We start from the raw sequence: 20,792 nt of genomic DNA, 5'->3' as shown, positions 1-20,792 counted from the left end.
GCACGGACCTGGGACAAAAAATGTGCACCACTAGGTGGCGCTATAGCAGAGATACGCATTTGGCCCTATAACTCCCAAACCGTACATCGCACATTACAAATACACATATCCACGCGTTCCCTGAATTCAGCTGAATCTCGTAATATACGACATTTCCGCCTACACTTTAATGCGCGAAGAATCAAGATTTATCGTAAACCTACTTTTTCTAACTCCTCCTAGACCGTGCAACTGATCTGCACGAAACTTGGTAGGTAGCATCTCCAGACCGACCTGACAAAGTTATCAAAAGAATTTTTTATCTGATGAAAATTACGCACGACCAAATTTGTGTAGCTAACTACGAAAACGCAAACTTTTCCATATCTCGGCCAAAATTAATGCTATCAACCTGAAACTATTGATTTTTTTTTTTTTTAATGATACGAAATTTGGCCACTAGGGAGCGCTACAAGTACAAAAAGTTTATATCTCATGAACGGCTCATTTCATATTTACGAAATTTTGAGAGTACCATCTAGGGCCACTCCCGAGGCCACCCCTACAGTGGGGTACTGATTCGTCAAAGTGGGCTTGGCCTATGGGACCCAGGTTTGGATTTACCACTTACACTAATGTGAGCAAGTTCAAATTTACAGGGTAGATGCACAATGGTTCATAGACCTCCATATACCAAAAATTACACATATGGACCCCTAGGTGGCGCTATGGCGTCAAATATGTTTTTGCCTACAACTCCCACATTTCACATCGCACATTAAAAGACCTTACATCCACGTGTTCCTTGAATCGAGCTGAATCTGATGATATAGGCCACAACCATTTGCGCTAAGAAGTTTTTTTTCGCAATATCGTCCAATGCGTAAAAAACCTTTTTCTATCTTCTCCTAGGCCGTGCGACCTATTGGCACAGAACTTGGTAGGTAGCATCTCCAGATGGACTGACCAAAAGTTATCAAAAGAATTTTGCTACGTTAAACTATTCGCAATTTACAAGCAAACTAATTTTCGTAGCTAGCCACAAAACACAAATTTTAGCCTATCTCGTCAAAATTAATACATATCGGAGCAAAACTTGGTAATATTGTTCGACATCCCACTCCGACGCTGTGTACCAAATTTGGTGAGAATCTGCCATTAGGGGGCGCTATAATGAACGTAGATGCGTTTTGGCAAATAACTCAATGCATTTAAATGGGAAATTTGCAATGGCAGTATCTCTGCCGCAGTAAATGCTATCATCACAAAACTTGAGATTATTGTTCGACATGCCACTCTGCGGCTCTATACCAGATTTGGTGATAATCGGTCTTTATTGGGCGCTAAAATTGAGGTTGAAGCGCTTTGGCCTTGAATGAGAAATTTGCTATTGGATTTCACCACAGACTTTGGAGCTTGCACTTTGTGAAATTTCCTGACTTTTGCCTCGCCGCCATCGTGCTTTGGCTTCTCCTTTCGTGGGCTCCGCTTTCGTGGGCTCTGCGTGGCATCAGGGGCAAGTTGCGCTACGGGGGACTCGCGACAGGGAGGCTTGGACCGCGTCATAACGGCATTGATGCTGCTGGCGTCAACGCCCCACAGACAGTCTTTTATTTCGGAGCAACTTGAAGGACAATTCCGGCGCAAAATGAACCTAGGGGTTAATAACACGTGTGTACCGAATCGACTGCATGACAATATCTCAGGGGGGGTGGCAGTAATGCAGTGAGTGCAGTCCTCTCTGGCCTTTCAGTGGCAGTGACTGCTGTGCTGCTTAGTTTAGAGCAGTGGTTTCTGAACGTTTTCCCGTCGAGGACCTCTTAAAAAGAAAAAAAAAAAAAAGTGTATAGAACCAGTGATCAAAAGTAGGGCTGCAACTAATGATTTAATCTTTAATAATCTTTAATCTTAGACCTGCTTCATGTAGTTCTACTGGAACATAGGGTCAGTTTCAGCAAATATGACAGAAAGTCTTATCTACTGCACCTTTTAATAAGGACCCCACTTTGGGAACCACTGGTTTAGAGCACAGTGAGTGAACAGCTGTGTAGGACTGCTCTAACTTACAGAACGCCACAACAAAACTTTTTTGTTGGTGTTTTAGAAAATGTGATTAAAATGACACTTTTGTTGCCAAATAAATTAGACCACCTATTTATTGTTCAATCCATGGTGTAGCAGCGCTCGTGTGTAAACCGTTAAATCGGTCATGCAGATGACCTCCGCTTGTTGAACAGTTTGTGTCGGCTAAATATAATGTGCTCTGTATTTTAATAATTAAATAAATTGCTCTCCCTGTAGGACTACAAGCCAGACGAGGACCCCGCCACGTTCAAATCAAAAACCCAAAAACCCCAAACACACCCAAAAAAAAAAGCATTTTAGAAAAAAAGAAAAGGAGAAACCTCGCCCAAAAAAAAAAAAGGCGCTCAAACCGCCGAGGCCCCCTCCCCCCCCCTGAAAGGAACCCCCTGTGAGCTGTGGAAATTACATTCACGCACAAATGGCATTTCATCTTACAGAAGAATAAACAAAGATTCAACCCGTGTTTGACCCTGTTTACCAGACTATTTGAAGGGAGGCACGTACTGGGTCATTTTCATTCACAAAGACCTGAGTCTGTAGCTGTAGTTTCACATATTTTGCCACTTGCACAAGAGGTTGCGTAATTCTGTGCGGAAATTTTCCAAAGCACTAAATGAAGTGAGGTCGCTCATAACAAAAATGGAAAGAAATATTGGAACATCTATAAATCTGTCTAGAGCAGACTGTCCTCCCCACTGAGAGGCCTGTGCCAACTCTGAAGAAGCCACAGGGTTTCATGGCCGGGGCGGCAGACACTACGCATGCAACGAATGTTGGAGAAACCCACACCACAACAAACAAAAACTAAACACATTTTGGCTACTATAAGGTATGTAGGAGACCCTCAAACCCAGTGGAAGTACGTTCAGTGTTCTGAGCAGCAAAGATTGGGCTTTTTGTGTGGTGTTTATGATGGTAAGAAGGTAAAAATGAATGCAGCGAAAGACAGGAAAATCTGCTACAGTCTGCAAGAGAACTGCTGCTTGGGAGAAGATTTATTTTCCAGCAACCACAACTCGGAAAATGCCTAAAAACAACAATGTTCATGTCACATGAGTTACAGAGCCAGAGTCCAGACCTCAATCCAATCAAGAGTTTGTGGCTGGAGCTTTTCACATAGACTGGGTAAACCCAGCCCGATCTGCCGGCGATTTGATTCCTCCCTGCAGCTCAGGCTGGAAACCTGTACGTTTTATCTATCCTGCTTCCGTTACAAATTTGCGGGAACCAATCACAAACTGGCTCATCCACCTGGCGCGCTATTGGCGGGTTTAACCCAATGACGATAGAGAAGCGACCAAGCAGCTTCTTGTTTACATTCAACATGGCGGCCACCGAAGCGCAGCAACCCGTCGATGCCGCGGGTTCGCTGCTACGTCACCCTGATCGTTCCTCTGATTGGTTGAAGGACTATCCAATTGCGTACGGAGTCATTTGAACTATGCCCGTTGACCACGCCTCTTGTGCAGTAGAAAATACAGAGCAGACTCCCCAGACGGTCTGGTGATAGCCAGACTACTTTTCACTCACAGTCCCTCTGCAACTTGACAGAGCGTGAGCTGAAGAACGGAGAGAAATTGCAGTTTCCAGATGTGCAAAACAGATGCAGACCTATATTTGCGTCGACTCGAAACAAAGATGTCAATGCTAAATTTGACATGAAGTGGGCAAATGCGTAACACAATCAGCTGTTTTATGTTTTTATTCAATTTAGACAGCACTTACCATCAGCCTGTAATAATCCGAGAGTACAGAGCCGGAGGAAGGCAGAAGTGTAAGGCTGCAGTTTGATGAAGACAAATCGCCTCTTTCTCAGCCCTAATTGGATGTAATAGAAATTTCCAGTCACCAGGTCAGATAAAGGTTCTACTCTGAGCGCCGTCTGCCACACTTTGTGTGTGACAGAAGACGAAGAAAGAAACCGTGTACCGACGTTGATTCTAAATTTGACAAGCAGCCGTCGTGTATAAAGACTGATGTGCTTTTGATGTAGAGTAATAAGTCAACAAGACATGGCTCATCCAAGCAGAGAAACTTTGTCAGGAATTTGGTTGCTTTCCCCCTTTCTAAACCCAGCTGTACCGCGGCAGCCTCGCAAACGGGACCTGCTCACCATTAGAGCGCTGAGAATTTCTACTCTGCAGTTCACCATGGGAAGCTTCCCTCTGCTTCAAGAATTTCCACAGAACAAAGGCCGCCAAACAGCTTTAAAAAGTATGAATAAAGAAACACAACTTTTTATTTTGTGTTTCTAATTAGATCACTTTCCCGTCCGCTGTGGACATGGAAAAAGGCTGTTTTTGAAAAGGTGGAGGAAAAAAGTAGTTATGTGACAACAGAGGCACAATTTCTGCCAGCTTCTCAGAGCAATACAACTCTTGTCTATCTCTGCATGCACACATGCTTGCATATCGGTACCCTTTGTGTTTTCTGAAAACTTCTGCTCCTTTGAGTGGGGCACAGAGAGGGAGAGAAGAAATGTCACCGTAAGTGTTTTGATGTCGAATCCGTTTCATGTGAAGTTCTCCTTTTAGCGACGACAACTTTTCTAAACCCACTGCAAATTTAGAAATGTTTCTCATTTCTCCTCTGCCGCTCCCCTTCCGTGATCGTCGCATCAAACGGCGGTGGGATGAGGGTGATCGAGGCGGGTCTGTGGCATTTTGTCTCGCAGTGCCGAGCCAGAATGAAGTGATTAATTAAACAGGTGTTCTCGAAAGGGAGATCGCGCGTGTGTGTGTGTGTGTGTGTGTTCTGGGGGCGAGGAGGTCCTGGGTGTTAATAATGTAACCGGCTTTGCACCGCGGCGCCCTTATCGCTGCGCGAGCACCGTTTTATCTGCCTTCCGTGGCCACAAAGGCATGCCTGTCGGGAACGGTGTCGCTGTCAGGGCGAGAGGCAGAGAAATGGTCCCTTCATCTGGAGTTTATCCACTTTGCTCTGCCCCAACCCCCCCTCTCTCCTCCCCCGCTTCTCGTCTTCAGAGGGAGACAGAGTGCAAGCAGCGGGTGGATTTAGAAAGTGTGTTGTAGATTAGGGCACTTTTATCTCTGCACAGCACATCTTCATATTGATAATTATTTCAGCAAGCTCCATACCCAAAGCATTATGTATTAATGATTTTTTCTTTAGCTTTGAATGCAGCCAAGATGAGTCTAAAATAATATTCTCTCAGCCTTCTGCTGTTTTCCTGATTGTTCTCTTGTTGGAAAGTTTCTGTCAAGTTTTGACTATGTTATTTATTCTGATACTGCGCTTTTTAAAAAGTGATGGTTTGTGAGTCTTTTTCGTTCTTTTTGCTGTTCTTCTCCACGAACAGAAAGAGCTGGTTAGTAACGCTGACTGCCCGCGGATGTGTGCCTACAAACTGGTCACAGTCAAGTTCAAGTGGTGGGGCCTGCAGACCAAAGTGGAGAACTTCATCCATGAGGTTAGAGTCACACGTTCACACAGTTCGACTTCACACAGTCGGTTTCCTCGGCGTTGCATTCAAGGCTCTGAGAGTTCCAGTTGGCTGAAGAAATCCTTTGCCTCCTTGACTGTCTGATTAGCCACTTTTATTGTTATTTGACTTCCAGTGCAGATGTTGATGTCATGATGTAAAAAGCGTTTCATCACATGGAATTTAAGCCAGTTTACGTCCATTTTTCTCTTTTTTTTTTATTTTTATTTTTTTATTTAATTTTTTATACAATACATCGTTCAAGATTCAAAAGACAATTAATGGCTACCAGACACTAGAAGACTTTAAAAAGACTGAAGTCTGACACCATCTCACATCTAAAGACAATCCTCTCACATCAAAGACGTTAGATGTGAAGACTCGGGATTTTGCGGGGTCACAAATTGCAAGACTACAACTAGATTTGTTTTTTATAAAATATAACCAAGCTAGCTAGCTACTGCTAGCGTTAGCTGGTAACTTTAAGGGAAATTGGGTGATTAAAGCAGCTCTGGTCTCGGTGGGCTAATGCACCTGACCCATTTTGACCACAATCCCTTAAATTTTTCTTATTGCAATTTTACAGAAAATGCTAGCCTCTCCATCTATCTATAAATTTCAGGAACGTCGGTCTGTGTGTCTGTTATTCGCATATCTCTTGAACTGTTAGTCCGATGGATTTCAAACTTGACAGGTGTCTTGCTATGGGTACAAGTGCCAAGTTTGACGTTGTTTGGATAAGAAATGGAAAATATATTGTTAAATATATATCGGTAAAAGAACCACACATTGGCTTTTGCCGCTCTAGCCGCTGGCCACCCTGCACACTGACTGAGCTCAGCGCAGGACCAGAGACAGAAGGGTCGAAGAAAGCAGCGGAGCTTTGGTAGCTTAAACGGGACATACACCTCAGACCCACAAAAATGTGCAAAGTAGCACTACTTTGGACTGTCTTTGACTTTGAATAAACAAACGACAATTCCCGAATTTAAGGACGTTTCAGAATCCCTCACATGCAAAGCATAACCAGCTACAGACTAGTGGCAGACAGTGCGTGATGCCACTTACAGACAGGTTACCAGACACTGTTTTTGAGTCACATCGTTGTAAATATCACATGATGATGCATCATTCCACAAAATGGTTTTTCTTCTGTATCATCAAGTTATTCAATAGGCTATCTATTAGGCTACAGGAACGTCTATATGTCAGTGTGTTTGTTATTCGCATATTTCTCGAACTGTTCAAACTTGACAGGTTTCTTTCCAGGGGCATGATTGTGTGCAGTGCCAAGTTTGACGTTGTTTGGATAAGAAATGAGAAATCTATGATTTGAAAGAACCATAAATAGCATCTTGCAACTCTAATTACCCTCCCCCCTCCTAAAGTAGTAGCTACCTGCTCCAGCCAACCTCACTCTGAATCTTTGCCCATTACTGTAATTGCCCTTCCCCCTCCTAAAGTAGTAGCTACTTACTCCAGCACTAATTACTAAAAACACACACAAAAACAGATTTTGCATGGGCACTGCACTAGTCGTCAAAGCATCTAGTTGAGACCAATTCCTAGTCAGGGCTTTCTTCCCTCCAATAAGTTGCATACATTTTTTTCATATTGTGAATATAGTACATCTTTTACGATATTATAATATAAATTTAAAACCTATCACCCAGCCCTAACCAAGCCTCCCACTGTCTCCCTCAGCAAGAGAAGAGGATCTTCAATAACTTCCACCGCCAGCTCTTCTGTTGGATTGATAGGTGGGTGGAGCTGAGCATGGATGATATCCGGCGGATGGAGGCAGAGACACAGAGGGAGCTGGACGAGGTGTGTGTCAACTTTATTGTCAATTCTGCAATATGTGCCAGGCATACAGAGCAATTGCAAATACGTCTCTCTCCGACCCACGGTGCAATCCGGACACGAACAAGAAGTATAATATAAAAGATAAGTAATGTGTACAGTACAGTAATAAATTATATTATAATTTAATAGTGCAAATGTAAGGCAAAGCCAAATAGTATAGAAAACTAAAGATATTGAAAATGTGCAATATAAAAGTAAACCTTGGGCATCTGATGTACAGTTGTGTTCAGAATAATAGCAGTCCAACATCACTAACCTCATAAATCCAATTTTTTGGTAGAAGTGATATTTCTACATGGCAAATAATTTACTAGTAAGTGTTGTAGAGTCATAGAAAACCAACAGACTCAACAGTCATGACATGCATGCTGCTCATTCTGTGTAATTGAATTTGTAATTGAAAGGGGCATGTTCAAAATAATAGCAGTGTTGTGTTCACTTAGTGAGGTGATTGATTCTGTGAAGACACAGGCGTCAATTATGGCCCATATTTAAGGAAGGAAGGAAGCAATGTTGTGCATGCTGGTTATACTGCATTTCACACTGAAATACTCAGAGCAATGACTGGAACGACCCATTTTGCTGAGGAACAGCGGACTTTGATTAAAAAGTTGATTGGAGAGGGGGAAACGTATAAAGAAGTGCAAAAAACTATAGGCTGCTCAACCAAAATGATTTCAAATGCCTTGAAATGGCATCCAAAGCCTGAACGACGTGGGAAAAAATGGTCAACTACCATTCGAATGGATGGAAGAATAGCCAAAATGGCAAAGGCTCAACCAATGATCAGCTCCAGGAAAATCAAAGAAGACTTAAAGTTACCTGTGAGTACTGTTACGATCAGAAGAAGGCTATGTGAAGCAAAGCTATCAGCTAGAAGCCCCCGCAAAGTCCCATTGCTGAAAAAAGACATGTACTGAATAGGTTTAAATTTGCCAAAGGACACATTGACTGGCCAAAGGAGAATTCTGTGGACTGATGAGAGCAAAATTGTTCTTTTTGGGTCTAGGGGCCGCAGACGGTTTGTCCGATGACCCCCATGCACTGAATTCAAGCCACAGTACTGTGAAGACCGTAAAGCATGGTGGTGCAAAAATCATGTTATGGGGATGTTTCTCATACTGTTGTGTTTGGCCTATTTATCGCATACCAGGGATCATGGATCAGTTTCAATACATCAAAATACTTGAAGAGGTCATGTTGCCTTATGCTGAAGAGGAAATGCCTTTTTGAAATGGGTCTTTCAACAAGACAATGACCCAAAACACACCAGTAAGCGAGCAACGTCTTGGTTGCAGATGAACAAGATTGATGTTATGAAGTGGCCAGCCCAATCCCCAGACCTCAATCCCATAGGTGACATCCAAAATGCTGTTTCTGAGGCAAAACCCAGTAATGCAGAGGAATTGTGGAATGTAGTGCAATCGTCCTGGGCTGGAATACCTGTTCACAGGTGCCAGAAGTTGGTCGACTCCATGCAACACAGATGTGAAGCAGTTCTCAGAAATAATGGTTATGCAACTAAATATTAGTGCAGTGATTCAAAGTAAAGCAAACCCTTGAGACATTTTTCAGTACATTTTTATACAGTAATAAATATTTGAGTTTGTAAAGAAAAATGCAAATACTGCTATTTTTTTGAACAGCCTAATATTCCTTTTTCTTCACTTTCTGTAAAGGTATAACACAAACTTGATCAATGTTGGTCATGTTTTGATTTAGAATTGAATGTGCAGTGTTCCCAATGCATTGATATTATGGAATTGAAAGCTATTCTAAGGATTTTGAGCATTATTCACTTTTTTAAATCACACTGCTATTTTGAACACAACTGTACATATTTTTGGTCCGTAGGGCTGGGTATTGTTAAAAAATATTCGGTAACTGTACCGATACCAACACCGTGACTTCGATACCAGTTCCTAAACGATAGCAGATACCAATTTTATAAAACAAAAATAAATTACAACATTACACATTACGGCACGAATATTCTTTTCTTTTTCAGCTCCTACTACGTGAGTGCGTCTCTGTGTAACGTAAAGTTTGTCCTGCGTGTCTCTACGACGTGTAACGTTAGACAGCCAATCACAGACATTGTTAGATCTTGGTAGAAGCATGCTGCGTGCTGATTGTCTCACTGACTCTTAACGAGATTTACTCCTTGGGTATTGAAATTTGGTATTGACTGACGAGGCATTTTTTGATACTTTGGAGGCAAGTCGGTCGGTGCCTTAAAAAGTATTGAATTTGGTACCCGGCCCTATTGGTCCCCAGCATCAGGAGTCTACAGTCTCTGCCGCTGCAATTCTAATAACTTGCTAAGCTTGAAATGAACCAGCACCCATCCAGTTTTCATCCTGCTGGAGCTGTTGTCTTCCAATCAGACATCAGATAAGTTGAATAGACAGTGACGAAACAGGAAGCCTGCTGGAAAACATTTCGTGGCTTAACCCCATGTCTTCGTATGCTTTGTCATATCCTGATCACAATAAATACTGCGCTGATGACACATTGAGTGCTCAGATCCAGGGCTGCAACTAACGATTATTTTTATTGTCAATTAATCTGTTGATTATTTTCTGGATGAATAGATTAGATGTTTGGTCTGTAAAATGTCAGAAAATGGTGAAAATGTGGATCAGTGTTTCCCAAAAAGCCCAAGATGATGTCCTCAAATGTCTCGTTTTGTCCACAACTCAAAGATATTCAGTTTACGGTCACAGAGGAGAGAAGAAACTGGAACAATATTCACATTTAACAAGCTGACATCAGAGAATTTTTACTTTTTATTTTCATAAAGAATTGCTTAAACCTATTAATCGATTATCAAAATAGCATAATACTTGACAACTATAGACTGTTAATATTAATGGACAGAGCATGTGTGACGTCACCCATTGGTTCGTGGAGATCTGCTATGAGTCGTCGAGTTTGCCGTTACGGGCGCAGCCATCCTGGTTGGAGATGTGACGATTTTAGACGAGAGGGAGGAGTGAGGGAGGAGCCACGTTACATTACACACTTTCACTGGCAATCACATCATAGCCACGCCCTAAAACACCCCCTGCTTTATCGCCGATTTTAAAATCAACGAGACCATAATTGCAGAAGACTTAAAACTAGCAATTGAGACCATAAACTCATAATGAAAATGTTTACTGAGGTAATAAATCAAGAGAGAAGTGGGTCACTTTCTCATAGACTTCTATAGAAACCGACCTCCTTTTGCAACCGCACGTGTCGCCCCCTGCAGGAATTCAGATATAATGCAGGTTTAAGGAGTCTCCCCCTGCTGGAATTCAGATAGAAAGCAGGTTTAAGGCACTTCCGCATTTGCAGCACTTCACTGAACCGGATCCTTTGTCCATTAATATTATACAGTCTATGTTGACAACCAATCAATTGGTCTTTACAGCTCTTCTCAGAATATGGAAGTGCAAGAGAAGGATATTATTTTCCCGATTTCCTGATTAACACCACTCTATCATTGGCTTCCCAAAGAGTAACAAGTAACAAGAAAAATCTCTGTTGCCATTTTGCAGTACAAATATACCTTCCTTGACCCCCTTTTGTATTTCAGAATACATCAACAAACAAACCTTTCCATGGTTACCTAGGCCTAGCAACTGCCCTCAGGCGCCCTAATCCCTATTTCTGTGATTCACTGTATTTTATTTTGTCTACGTAGATGCGTGAGAAGGGCTCTGTGCGAGGCACAAAGGCTGCAGATGAGTAGCCAGGCCAGGTGTAGGTCTGAGTGTGTAAGTTCTCGCTGGTAAGAGGCCAGTCTTTTAGATGCTTTCTCTGCTCCCTGTTGGGGTTCCTGTGGTGCTGCATACTTAGGCTATGTTCACACTTTATTTTTTTTTTTAAACTTCCAGCGTCTGTTATACATTATAATCCTATGGAGTGATCCGTGTTTTTTAAAGATTCTTTTGTGGGGCCTTTTCCCTTCATTTGAAAGTGGATAGACATGAAACGGGGGGAGAGAGATGGGATGACACGCAGCAAAGGGCAGCAGGTCGGATTCGAACCGTGTGCCGCTGCAGGACTCAGCCAACATGGGGCGAACGCCCTTACTGGGTGAGCTAGAGGCCGCCCCAAAAAGTCCTTTTTTAAACGCTGCCACAGACTTTTCTTTTGCAGCTCAGAGCACCTTTTGGAAGTTAAAAAAAGGTTAACCTTTAAAAAAAAAAAAACGCCCTACGGCAAGCACTTTTTAGACAGCCAATCAATGACAAGCGGAGTAGCGAGACCTGTCGTTTCCATAACAACAAGAAAAAATGGAGTCTGAGCGCAAGTTTTATGATATGACCGGGTGCTCCCTATATAGGGAACTCACTTTGTTTAATCTAACGTTACCACCTCTCTCTCTTTCTCTCTGTTTGTTCTCTAACTTGCTCCACCACTTTGTTTTATCTAACATTAGCACCTCTCTCTCTATCTCTCTTTCTTTCTCTCTCTCGCTCTCTCTGTTCTTTCTCTAGCTCGCTCCACCACTTTGTTTTATCTAACATTAGCACCTCTATCTCTCTCTTTCTTTCTCTCTCTCTCGCTCTCTCTGTTCTTTCTCTAGCTCGCTCCACCTCTTTGTTTTATCTGACATTAGCACCGCTCTCTGTCTTTCTCGCTCTCTCGCTCTCTCTCTATGTTCTTTCTCTAGCTCTCTCCACCACTTTGTTTAATCTAACGTTAGCACCGCTCCAGATAGTGCTCTAGGATACTGTAGCAGTAGCTGTTGTTATAGCAACAAAAGATATTCTCGGCTGCTTTTTGGAACTAAAACGCGGCCAGCTTCATTTTTTTTAACTACAAAAGCACCCTAGTCAACTTTTTCTTGTCAAAAAAAGACTGCAAGTGTGAACATGGCCTTATGCTTAGGCTTCCACTCTACTCTTCGGTGATGTGAGAGGGCTTTTAGTCCACTATGTCTATACGTGCACGTGTGTGTTTATGCTTTCACTTGCAACTCCATAGCTCACTCTGATTTAGTCAATAACACCAGATCGCAGAGAACTATGACGTTATGTGCTTGGTCGTTAGGTTTTGTGCTGACCCTGTGAAAATCTCCTACCACTGTTTGTATGAGTGCCTGTTGCGTATGTGTACACACTTGTGTATGCAAGAGCGTTGACATCTGGGAAAACTTTTCTCAGAATCACACATGCTATTTCTTTAACCTTCTGAGGTCGATGAAAGCATGATGTGTCCATAGAAGTGCTTGTTTTAAAGGTGCCCTGCCGCACGTATTTCATTACTTTCTTTTAAAGGTGCCCTGCCACACGTATTTCATTACTTTACTTTGTGGTAATGTCTGAAGTTCTACCATGGACTCTGTAACAGTTTTTGTGGAAAAAATGCCTCGGTTACCTTGTTTCAAGCCATTCTAGCGTGGTATCACCGCTTCCCCACAGAGGAGTACAAAGCAGAAGAGAAGAAAAACGGTGCCCTTTTTTTTAAATCGCAGGCTTTAATTTCTGTGAATCACATTCTCTGTAAAACCTTACCACTTGTTTGCTCTTGGAACTACTCTAAATATCAGTCTGGGAGCTTTTGGCCGTACAAGGAGAACAATGGAGGAATCCGGGCTGGACCGGCCAAAGTGGGCCAGACTCAAACATTCCTGGCTTACAACCAACATACTGCATTCTGAGCTCAGCCTCCACCCCCCCACCCCACCCTCTCACATCTCGCCCAATTCAGCATGTGTTTCTCATTTTCCTTTTTGGAGTAAGTAAACAGGCGGCTGCCATCAAAAAGAGCTGTGGCGAGGAGACCGACGAGGTCCGAACCTCTGGGCTCAAGGGTTAGGGCCCATTCAGACCAGAAAAAGGCCATTCTGGGATTCTCCGCAGGGTTGTGAGGCGGGGGGAGTGTCACTTAAATGGCTGATTGGTTCGCTATTGGCCATAGTGATGCCGCAGGAAACTGCTGTGACCTAACGCCACACACACACAGAGAACGTGGAAGGTGTGTAGTGTTTTTGACTCTCGGGCATGTGGCTGTTTGCCATAAGACACATTTTGTTTCTTAAGAAGCTGGATGCAGCAAAAAAACAACGCTGGCTAAACTATTTAAAAATGTCAGGTTTGTTCAGGATCCCTCCCGTCTGTCGCTAGCAATGATGACTCGGTGATTAGTGACGATTCTCTCCGACCAGTCAGTAGTCTGCAGGTTTTCCCGTCACCTTTTGGTATTGCCTCAGCTCGCTTGGAACCTAGGGGATACTAAAAAAAAAGTACCTATTAGCAGGTACCAGGGACCAAAACTGGCAAGGCGAGTCGAGCAGGTACCATGTAATAGAAAAACACCATTAATTAGCTTTGTAGCATCTCATTTGGCAATGGCTTGAATGTAACGGACTTTCTTTAATATCAAAAAGTACTTAAGTTTGGACTAATGGCGCTTTTCCATTACATGGTACCTGCTCGACTCTACTCGCCTTTTTTGGTTTTCCATTACGAAAAAAAGTACCTGGTACCTGCTAACAGATACTTTTTTTTAGTACCTCCTCAGTCGAGGTTCAAAGCCGAGGCGGCAACGAAAGGTGACGTGAAACTCCGGGGCTGCTGATTGGTCGGAAAGAATCGCCACTGATCACTAAAATTATAGCGAGAGCGCTTTTAAATAGTTTAGCCAGTTGTGTTTTTAGCTGCCGGAGGCTCCACGCAGAGCTTTCTCCGTAGCATACAAGTGGCCTGATGTTTATACTTGTGTGTTTTGTGTGTGTGTGTGTGTGTGTGTGTGTGTGTGTGTGTGTGTGTGTGTGTGTGTGTGTGTGTGTGGAGCTGGTGAGCGAGGGAGAAGTGAGAGAGTGACGGCGATTATCTCCGTAGTGAGTAGCGACTCTAGAGTCATATATATGTGAGAGAAACAAAGTGTCTCCCCTGTTCTTTCTGACCACGGTGGGAAATCTGGAGCAGTAAACGTTAACTATCTCTTTGATATCATGTTGTTTACGGAGACGGAGAACCAGGAAATGAGTCGGGGAAAAGCCAACGCTACTAAGCCACGCCCACGGCAGTCGCTATGACGACCAGCCACGCTGAGGCGGTACTAAAATCTGCAATGGAAAACGAACGCACAGCGCGTCGAGGCGAGTAGAGTCGAGGCGAGTCGAGTAGGTACCATGTAATGGAAAAACGCCATAATTGCGACAGGTGTGTTGCGTGTTTTGTTATTTTAAAAATTAACGGGTTTAAGTTTCAGATTTTGGACAATTGTTTGAGTGACAATAGTTTGTTTGGAAGCACGGCATCTACATCGGACCCACATGTACACTTTTTGCACTCTAAATGTGCATCAACAGATCGTTCACTGAAGGCAGACATTGCCAATCCGCTTATTAACAAGACTGCAACGGGTGAATAAGAAACTCCACGTTACAGTCTGCCTCTTTTCTGTATACTGGTCGGGTGCCAGTTGGTGTAGAAGGGGGGGCGGCATGAGAGAAGGAAAGGGCAAGAAAGGGGAGGAGGCTCCAAGATGGCTCCTTTTTTCCTCATTAACATACAAATGGAATTCTGCAGTTGAGAAGGAGAGTGTGTGTGCTGTGATTGAGAAAAACTGGACAGGGGGGGGGGGAGGATGGGGGGAAAAGCGTGGGTGAAGTCGGAGGGTGAATCCTCGTGCCATTTCATCAGATCTGTCTATTCCTCTGTTTGGAGCCCCTGTTGGTTTGAACTGTTCCATTTGAGGTGTTCGGCTATCAGATTCCTCCACTAATTGACTTTCCGAAGCCATCAGCCTCAGGGTGGGAGAATTTGAAAGCGATGCTTTTATCTACCTAGAAGACAAACCAGGGGCTGGATCAGGACGGTCAGATTTGTAAGGAAAGGCAAAAGATTTCAGTTTGCAAAAAGGACATTAAGTCGTATTTGTCTACGGTTTAAGATGCACTCGTACGATTTTGTCGACTGATGGATTAGTTGGTTTAATCAACAGGTCTGTAAAACCAAGTTTCTCCACAAAGAATCGCGCAAAAGCACCACTTTAAATCTTGTGTTTACCAGAAATGTGTTCAGAAATACCTCGGAAATAACTCCTTCAGCATGAAGAAAAAAAAAAAAAGCATAACATTTGATCAACTAAAGCAGGGATCTTCAACAGGGGGTCTGGGACCCCTAGGGGTTCTTCAGCGTCACTGCAGGGGGGCCTCTGAGTTTTTTCAAAAATAAAAATATCCTGAAATAAAAAAAAATGTCAAAAGCATCAAGCGCTAACGCAATTCTTGATTGGCCAATGGCACATCCAAATCAGGATTATGATACGATGATGCCCGAACAGGTACCTGGGTTGTTATATTTACTTGCCCAAAGTGGCGTTTAACTTGCCCCGGACCCTTATCCCTTGTCGGGACCCATTCAGCCCACCCAACGTTTTTACATTGGCCTGGCGTTGAGCTTCGGGTCCCCCGGTGACCCTCACGTACTATCGGATGTCATTTCACGTGAACTGGCACGGGAGTTGGAGGTGTCCCAGAGACCCATCACACGCGTTTGGACAGGCCAATACAAAATGCAAATAAACTAACCAAGTCCCCATGACACGAAGGACAACACGAGGGTTATTGTTGAACCATTCATTTCTGCTATAGCGCCACCTAGTGGTGGAAGTGGGTCAATTGTTGCGCCTGAGGTCCCTGCAGGGTTCTGGACCAGTCCTGAAAATGCCTATCTTTGTTGTCTGTCTGGCTCAGGTTAAACTCTTTGTGAAACATGAACAAACACAAACAATGAACGCCACAGAACTTTCTTTTATTCTCCAGTTTGACAGTCAGTTATAACGGAAACAGAACATAAACTACTTTAAAGGAATACTCCACCGTTTGTTGAAATAGTTCTTATCACGTTCTCCCCTGGCTGTAGATAGGTGGGCCAATGCATTTTTTTGTGTCAGTGCAAGTAATTTTTTTTTTTGTCTTTTGTTGGCTCACTTTTACTCACAACATGCTAACCGGCAACATAGGATTCCATTCACTACGCTAACTAGCGGTGGCGCTGCCGGTGTTGCTTTAACATAGATTTTCTTCAGGGCTTTATTATGTGGTATCAGATCGGTGCATAAACTCCAGTACTTCCCGATACCGATACCAGCGTTTTAGGCAGTCTCGGAGCCGACACCGAAAGTGGTATCGGAAAATCTCTAGTTTCTACTGAAATGCAAGCAGCCACTAAAGCTGCCTCCTACGTGTTTCGCTTCCCTGAATGTGACGTGGTGTTTTCCTCTGTTTCCCCACAGCTTCGCAGACGGGGAGAAGTACGAGGAACCAGTGCTGCAGACGAATAAAAAAAGGCCAATCTTTAGTTTTTAAACTCCCACCATGACAGCAGCGGTGGAGACTGCTCTGAGGGCTCCTTTGGTGCCATTTCTTTTCTTTTTTTTTTTTTTACCAGAACTGATTCATGGGGAGGTGGGGGACTCTGCTACCTGCAATCAATAGAGCAGATCCCTGACTCGCACCCCAATCATAGAGTTTCAATACACCGAGGAATTGATTTTTCTAGAAACCAACCCGATCCCAGCTGATAAGACTCTTGGTTATTTTTGATCTCGTGGGCAGAGAGACGCCAGCTATCAGCATCATGTTCTTCACAATGACCAAGGCTTCCGGAGAGATACCAACAGGAGCTCCTACACTAGAGTCTTCATTGGCTGATTCCACAGTGGCAGGCAGGCGTTGGACCAAACGTTTCCTCCTGTCGTATTTAGATTTTCCTTCTTTTTTTTTTTTTCTCCTCCTAAAACATTCCTCTGAAGACGATGCCCTGTCTAGCTTCTCTTTGTCTCCTGCTCGGTCTTTACCGTACACACTGTGGCCCAGTGGATTGCATTCCCCGGCATGAGTCTGTCTGCTTGTCATACTCATGTTGCTTCCTGCCACAGCCTCCATTAAGAGATTACTAACACCCTTGGCGTCTTGGCCCATTGTAATCCCCCCCCCCCCCTCCCTCTCCCCCCGCCAATCCTCCACCCAAAGCACTGCATCTTTTTAACACTGACAATCATGCCCGTGCAGGTATTCGCTCTCCCTCTCACACAGATTTTAATAGAACCCACACACACACACATTCATATGACGCATATACGTTGACGATAAACATGTGAATTCATTCTCACACACACACACACACACACACACACACACACACACACACACACACACACACACACACATTCTCACACACACACACACATTCTCACACACACACACACACACACACAGGTGTGGATGCCTTTGTGGTGACTGATCTCTTAAAAGCTCAAGCTGGGCAGATCTGTGCAAGCTTGTTCAGCTAAGAGATGTTACTTTGGAAGTGTTTACAGCTCCCACTGGTTTTCTTTTTTTGTTCTCACACACTCACTCACTCACTCACTCACACACTCTCCCTATTCTGAAGACATTGACACATAATCTACAACGCAGCATTCACCTCCCTAGCAGATGTCCCCAGAGGAAAGAAAAACTGCACTGAAAAACAGCCACAGATGGTGCTACACCCCTCCAGCCTCCGTCACAAGCTAAACTGCAGCGCAGCGCTCACCCCAGCTCACCCCAGAGGCCTGTCTCACTCCTCCGGTTCTCGGAGGTAAACGGTTTCCAAAAGGCCTCTCTCTTTATTCTAGGTGTGTTTACAGATTCGTAACAACAAGTCTACACCAGCACCACACGCTGCTTGCCTTAATCTCCGGACCTATTATATTGTTGTTGTTATTATTATTATCATTATAATACCTATCGTACCTCTGCTGCCAGCTATTGCTCTAGCTACCTCCCTTGTTTCTGACTGGCAGTTTTCCTGACACCTAAACGTGAGCACAAGCCTATCGGCCTGCTACTTGTTAGGACCAAATCATGGCAGGCGGAGCTTTACAGGCAAAGCCGTTTGTGATTACCCCTTTATTTTCTTCTTACGTGTGACCACCTTTTGTTTCCTGACAAGTGTCGATGTGTGAAACTCCTTCATCAAGCAAACGTAAGTAGCAGCGGGGCCGGCCTGTACACTACACCGCTGTTGGTGCTGCAGGTTTACATCTTCGCCTCAGATCTGGGGCTGCAACTAACCATTCATGAATAGTTGATGAATCGTCAATTATTTTCCCGATCGATTAGCCGTTTGGCCTTTTTTTAAATGGTTAAAAAAATGTCAATCAGTGTTTTCCCAAGCCCAAGATGACACCCCAATATATCTTGTCCAACAACTCACACACAAGATAGTCAGTTTACGGTCATATGGGATTTAAGAAACTAAAAAATATTCACATATAAGAAGCTGGAATCAAGAGAATTTTTTTACTTTCGGATGACTCAAACCGATTAATCTATTATCAAAATAGTCGGCGATTAATTTAAGTTGACAACTAATCAATCTTTGCAGCCTTACTCAGATCAGCCGTTTGGATGGAGATGCCATATTATTGAGTGCACTTTCTCCCCTTTAGGCCTCAGAATCATGATCATCACAAGTGTTAAATACATATTTTATATAGTACAAGTGGTTCCCTCATTTGATCCTTGTTCTTTTTGTTTTTGTCATGCGTCAGTAGGGATGCACTGTATCCGGATTTTTGGGGTTCGGCCGAATACCGAATCCACTGGTTAAGATAATACTGACTCGTCCTCCCATCCTCAGTCCATGAACCCAGTAAACACATGAATGAAGTAAACAGGGACTGTCCTTCCTTTGCTGTACCTGAAGTTGCTGCATTCTGGCTGCTGTCTGGAGATTCCTTCGTGCACAACTCGTATTCTTTCGGATGTTTCATACCAAATGTTGTAACAGCGGCCATGTTGTGTATAGTTTAGGGTCCTCGCCACCACCAGACCAATCAGCATTGACCAGATTGAACATGTAGCTGGACTTGAATGGCCTTCTTTTGACTGAAAGTACTGCCAAACAACAACTTTTTCTGCTCACCAGATCCATGTCCACTTTCTCACAGCCTACTGCATTGAACACTCCACCTACGTCAACACCTTCCCGTAATCAATGGCGCCGTCACTACGGCAACCAGCGTAGCGCACCTAGTGCAAGCGTAGGGTTCGGTTCCCTGGGAAAAAATTCTAAGATTCAGCAGAAACCAGAACCTCGACAAAAAGCCCAATATTCGGCCAAAGCCGAATCCTGGATTCGGTGCATCCCTATGCGTCAGTGTCTTAAATTGTGCAACAGGAATTTGGGGTTTGGTTTGTTTTCCATATCGTTTCCTTTCAAGACACCGATGTAATGAACGATCTGGGTTCGACGATTCCTGATGTTTTTATTGTGTGTAAACTGTACGAGGGAATGTGATCGCTTCCTCAGTGATGGGTTATCGGCTTGTCCAAAGAGTGTCTATGGATTTCTGATATGTTTACATGAGTCCCAACAAGTGTAGGCTGGTAACATAGGAAAAGTGGGAAGCAATTCTCTGAGGCAACAACAAAATCTTCTCAGGTGAACAATACGACACGAGCATCTTTTTTCTTTTCATATATTGTTGCCCCAAACTATTGACTTCCTTTCACCAAACCAGATCCTTTTCTGTGGGGAAAATTCAAAGTCTCCGTGATGAGAAGCGGTAGCCTGATTTATTTTTTTGTCCCAGTATATGAGGCAGTTGGTCTCTGTTTGTTTGCATACGTCTCAAAGAGCAATCGGTCTTCAGTGTAATCAATGTTTCCAAGTCTATCTTAATGATTCCTGCTGTCTGTTTGAAGAGAGAAGCAAACTCAATCAATGCTTAAACCAATCCGTCAACAACGATACGGGGGGAGAGCAAGTACTCTCAAACTGCAAACTGTACAGTATTCTCCTAATTTATGAAATCGACAGCTGTTTAACTTCTGAACTGCTCGCTTTTAAATGTTTCTGATCAGCTTTTGAAATTCAGGGGACATGATAGTGAATGTATGATATTTTGTGCCTTTTCGTTCGGAGATTTCCTGTCTTGTGCCATTTAGGTCTTCATATTGTATCGAAGTATCAAAATAAATTTTGTCTGGAAAACATTTCAGATTGTGCTTCTGTTGTCTGATTGTATACAGGTGGTTGTTGGTTGATTGAACGCTTAAAGGTGCAGTAGGTAAGCCTTATAAAACTATCTTTCTGTCATATTTGCTGAAACTGACCCTATGTTCCAGTAGAACTAAATGAAGCAGGTCATTTAAAAAAACAACCAGCTCCTCTGGCTCCACCTACAGCCTGTAGTGAGATTTGCAAAAATCCATCGATCCCTGTTCAGATGCACCAATCAGGGCCAGGGGGGGGGTGTCTAACTGCATGTCAATCACTGCTCATGCACACGCATTCATTCTCCCTTGTGGGGGGAGGGACTGAGAAGTTGTCGATTTTGGCTAAGTCCTGGATCTTCGCAATCCTACCTACAGCACCTTTAACCTAAGGGGATGTGGTAAGACTCATTTCCTCTGGCATAA

The 20,792-nt window shown here is 43.5% G+C and overlaps 1 protein-coding gene across 1 annotated transcript in view; it reads left to right on the top strand.

Moving 5' to 3' along the window:
• LOC120560826 (phosphatidylinositol transfer protein beta isoform-like) overlaps positions 1-19,054 on the top strand; it is a 35,671-nt gene extending 16,617 nt beyond the window's left edge. Inside the window, exons 8-12 of the mRNA XM_039803696.1 lie at positions 2,281-2,355; positions 5,384-5,494; positions 7,211-7,333; positions 11,064-11,136; positions 16,616-19,054. Of these exons, the coding sequence (XP_039659630.1) occupies positions 2,281-2,355; positions 5,384-5,494; positions 7,211-7,333; positions 11,064-11,111 (357 nt within the window). The 3' untranslated portion in view covers positions 11,112-11,136; positions 16,616-19,054. The remainder of the gene's footprint in view (positions 1-2,280; positions 2,356-5,383; positions 5,495-7,210; positions 7,334-11,063; positions 11,137-16,615) is intronic.
• Positions 19,055-20,792: the final 1,738 nt, after the last annotated feature.

The sequence above is a fragment of the Perca fluviatilis genome, chromosome 6 (genome assembly GCF_010015445.1).
Source record: "Perca fluviatilis chromosome 6, GENO_Pfluv_1.0, whole genome shotgun sequence".
Taxonomy (NCBI): domain Eukaryota; kingdom Metazoa; phylum Chordata; class Actinopteri; order Perciformes; family Percidae; genus Perca; species Perca fluviatilis.
This window is presented reverse-complemented; position numbering and strand designations above follow the sequence as displayed.